Source organism: Ceratina calcarata, unplaced genomic scaffold (genome assembly GCF_001652005.2).
Source record: "Ceratina calcarata isolate Rehan_Ccalc_2016 unplaced genomic scaffold, ASM165200v1 scaffold554.2, whole genome shotgun sequence".
Classification (NCBI taxonomy): Eukaryota; Metazoa; Arthropoda; class Insecta; order Hymenoptera; family Apidae; genus Ceratina; species Ceratina calcarata.
Genome location: NW_017176727.1, coordinates 689,309 through 693,760, shown reverse-complemented (window position 1 = coordinate 693,760; position 4,452 = coordinate 689,309). Strand labels below are relative to the sequence as shown.

Below are 4,452 nucleotides of genomic sequence, written 5' to 3'. Positions count from 1 at the left end.
ATTCTAAGTAAGATGAAAAACAGTGGGCGCAGTATTAAATTTTGCCGTTCTTTTTTTGGTTGCAGGAGCAACATCTCACTGTCCTGCCATAGTTCGTGCGGGAGCGTGGACGATGGCCTCCAAGGATCTCATCCTCAGTACCAGGACACGATCCTTACAATCGAGGAACTTCGTGCTCAACTCAACTCTTGCTTTACGTACGTTTCATACCACTATTTTCATTCTTCCGTTTGTACTTCTATAATTGCCAATATTGTCTCAGACGAGCTATCCGTGATCATATCAAAAAGTTCGATAGAATTGTTATTGCTTAGTTAAAATTTATATAGCTATATCATTTTCGTGCGCACACGACAAAAGGAAGTTGATAAAAGTCTGTGCAGATGATTCAAGAGTAAAGCTATCAGAGACAATTAACCCGATTGAATCCTGTTTTACGCAGTTTTTAATACATATAATGTATGTATATGTAGGCGAATAATTATGTTCTCTCCTTGGGCTATTGACTCTTGTATTGTCCCGCGATTCTGATACAACGAACTCTGTGTACGGTCGAACAAAATTGAACTCGGATTCAAGACAATAGAATCCGACACGATCCGGAATCGTGACGTGTAAATGAGTTTGGAACGTTGATCGTGCATTAAACGCGTTGGGTGTCGCGGACAAATCCGGTTTAAACCTTGTCTTTCTTGGATTCCATTGTTTCAATGGAATTTGATTGTTGCGTCGCTGGTTCTGGCGCCAGAATAATCATAAAATCGTAGATTTAGTTCGAATTGATCTTGTTACGATAATCAAATTTTATCTACAGCATTCTTAGTTCGATTGTACACAAGCTTTCGTTTTTTTAATAGAAATGTTGAAAAAAAAAGATAACGGAATTATGAACTCGCGTGACGCAGAGCACTGGTCGAGATTGAACTTAAGACATTTCCATAGCCTATCGGTTTTATAATTATCTCCACTCCACCGTGATCTTACGATCGTAAAAATAGAGTAGCCAAGGAACTACGTTTTACGGTTAAATTACCTTCTCGGTAATATGAAATTAAATTGATTTCTTGACTGGATTTTAAATGTATCCTCGAAGCTAATCGAAAGCTACGAGTATTAATAACTGTTCCTTTTATTATACAAATTTTAGGAAATATTACAAATATTCTTTCAATTTGACCATTTTTTATTGATATTATTTTGCCAAAAAGAAAACTAACAAATTTTTATTTTTACTTTTAGATGTGGGGTTTCGTGGAGCGAAGAACACGTCTCTCTCGACTGCAGCGAGTGCGGTGGATACTCCCTTCAACGGCCGTGCCCACTTTGCGATGGACGTTGCCGCACCTCGTGGAAACGCGACCTTACCATGGTAAGTACCTATTTTTTTTATATTGAAACCAGGATTTCATCCCATAAACACAGCTTCGACCGACTCGTTATCCTCGGCCCTGTACCTCATATAAGATTACAAATACTCATTAAAGCACATTAAATGTAAAATAAAAAGGAACTCATTTTAAAAGATCAAGATCGTATTTTTAACTCACATTTTTATGATTGATATCATTTTGATGATGGATATCATCAAAATTAATCATCATCAATACTTCATGTTGAATGTAATAGCTTTTGTTAAGTCATGAGTATTATATCTACATATGAATGAACTTCTTGATCTTCGACTAAGGAAAGACGGCTATAAAACTTTGATTATTTTAAGCTGAAATTAAGCTTTATAGCCTTTATCGACTGGTTTGCTCGAGCAAGTTTGTTCGATCTTATCATGAACAGGCCACTCGTTAGCATGACCTTCGTGGTAACCACGAGGCTATTGTAAATGTCATTGGCGAAATCGATAAGCGGCGTAACTGTTAACTGCTAGCATCGAACATCTGACTCGAACGACCAAATTGAATTCATTCAACGGAAATCGATTGCCAAATGAATTTCATTTTATACCGGCCGTCAGATAATACAGAATTGAAATAAATTTCACATCGCATTCCAACGAATCCTACCGTTCACTTAAATTGATAAGTAAATTCATATTAAATAAATTAAAATGTGTTTTCTTTTACATTTTACAGTCCCACGCGAGTGGCAAGGCAAGGTGGATCGGTGAATGCGGGCTCAGTTGCGGTCCCTCCAGTGAAGAGCCGTTAATACCAGCGTTGGAAAAGCTACGAGCCACCTCGTGAACGGTGTCCACCGACGAATGTATAAAGAGACGTCGTCGTTGTGTACCGTCAACCATGCACAAGACTTAATCCATCACCATCCATATATCGTCACCCCACCACCATTGTGCGAGTCGGAAAATACGTGTGAATGTGGATTCTGGATGCATAGATGATACATTATGTTCCTGAGGAGCGAGGACGGGACCCGGATCACATCTCTGAGACAATGAACAACACCGCTCTTCTCTCCTAAAGGCTTCCTGCTGTTCGATGATGCATTACCATGATGAAACGGTATCGATTATGAGCCGGAACGTACTTTCGCCGTTTCCGGACGTCAACCTTGACCACTTAATAAGCGGCATCACCTGAATTAAAAAAAAGAAAAGCAAAATAGAAAGATTATAACTAAAGCGGAATTATCGCTACTGACGATCTGTTGATGACTTTTCTATTATCGCCGTTACGAGAGAGCATACCCGATTCGAGCAGCTTGGAAGTAGTGGGATAACCGAATACGTACAGCATACGGACAGCATTAGAGAGAAAGAGAGAGATTCGCGTCATAATTGAGAACTGCTCTTTACGCAGGTATATTCTTTCGTGACAGCGGGTTATATGGTGCATCGTATCAAGGGTCGACAATGCAATACCACGCTCGATGTTGTTGTATTATTGTAAATCTCGAATCATTGTTCATTTCATTTGAAAAGTATACAATAATCACTGGTCATTTTAAAAATACGATCGGGTCGTGGAAATTGTTTTCAAAAATAATTGGAAACAGTAAACCGGTAGAATTGAGAAACGATGAGGATTACATATAGTCGCTTGATCGATCAACATCGATCGAGTTGTTCGAATCGTGTATATATTCACGAACATACGTGTTGCTGCCATGAAATGTTTCGATATTTCGATGCACGGACTAGCGAGGAAATACTTACGCGAAGTGGTAGTAGAGTACGAAATACAAATATGTAGTTAAAAGAGCACGCACGCGCGCGTGTATATCATTACGTTTTACGGATCTGTATTAGGTATTCCCACGTTTAGCTTGTATCGAAAAATTACATTTTTAGATGTATATATACTTTTTTTTTAAATTAGTGAACGATACGTTTTTGGTCTCGAAAGATAAGTGCACAATCTTACGCGATTAAAAAAACCAATAAAAAAACGTTTCTTTCATCAGAACCAATTTGGCGCAAAGTTGATATCTTGGACTAAAAATGGATTTCAGAAGATTTTGAAATAAAGAATGACAATGATAAATCTTATAATGGCACACATGTTTATCGATAGATTGTGCGAAATACTCGTTATCTAAATTTGTAATTAGGAGTCCCAGTAAATCGGAGGGACATATTGATTTCATAAAAAAATAACTAATTTGGCTATTGATTTAAATTGAGTGAACTTTTCAAATGTATACGATAAAAATACGCGAATTATACGGTTAACTAATCGTTTTATAGAAGAATATTTTAAAACTTTGTGTACCATAAACGAGATACATCTTTTCCTACGATTATATTTCTAAAAGTTGATGCTAAGTGCCAAGAGCCAAATAAAAATTAGCCTAAGATGCAGAATCGTAAGAAATACCGATCAAAGCATAGGAACTATAATAGTTATTGTTGATTAAACTTCTTTTTACAATATGTTGCAAACACGTACGGCGCGAGAGCGAAGAGAAACACGTACAACTTCGAATAATTGTACGTACGTGCAGTCATCTCGTTGTAAAGTGCGAATGAAAATAATGTAAAAAAAAATAGTTAACAAGACGTCACTCTATTTACTATTTTCCACTTACATATATGTACGTAATGAACATGTTTCTACTCGGTTTTAGTTTTAGTTGAACGCATACGTATGTAGTTCACGTGAAAGAATAAGCATTTAAATTGGTGCCAGTGGTTTTGTCAGGTTTTGTACAGTTTCATTCTTTTTTCTAAGCGATCACACTGAAAACATTTGTAATATTTTTTTCGTAAAGAAAAAAGCGATTGTTTTAATTCGTGCGCCATTTATTTTATAAAGATATCTATGTATTCTTTGATTGACTGGTGTAATGTTTCGTATGTGAGAACATGTTCATCAAGTCCATGCTCATTTTTAAATTAAAAGTACTGTAACTCGTGAACATTTTCTGAAGTATTAGTCCGGCTACGACCTCTACTTTAATGCTTTAGAAAATATCGTTTTGGTATAGCGATTTTTATTTAATCCGTAAAATTCTTATTTATGACCAGAACATTAAAATAAT

The 4,452-nt window shown here is 36.5% G+C and overlaps 1 protein-coding gene across 1 annotated transcript in view; it reads left to right on the top strand.

Annotated features, from left to right (window-relative positions):
* Pino (protein pinocchio) overlaps window positions 1-4,329 on the top strand; it is a 51,338-nt gene extending 47,009 nt beyond the window's left edge. Inside the window, exons 5-6 of the mRNA XM_018031637.2 lie at window positions 1,240-1,369; window positions 2,088-4,329. Coding sequence (XP_017887126.1) covers window positions 1,240-1,369; window positions 2,088-2,198 — 241 coding nt within the window. The 3' untranslated portion in view covers window positions 2,199-4,329. The remainder of the gene's footprint in view (window positions 1-1,239; window positions 1,370-2,087) is intronic.
* Window positions 4,330-4,452: the final 123 nt, after the last annotated feature.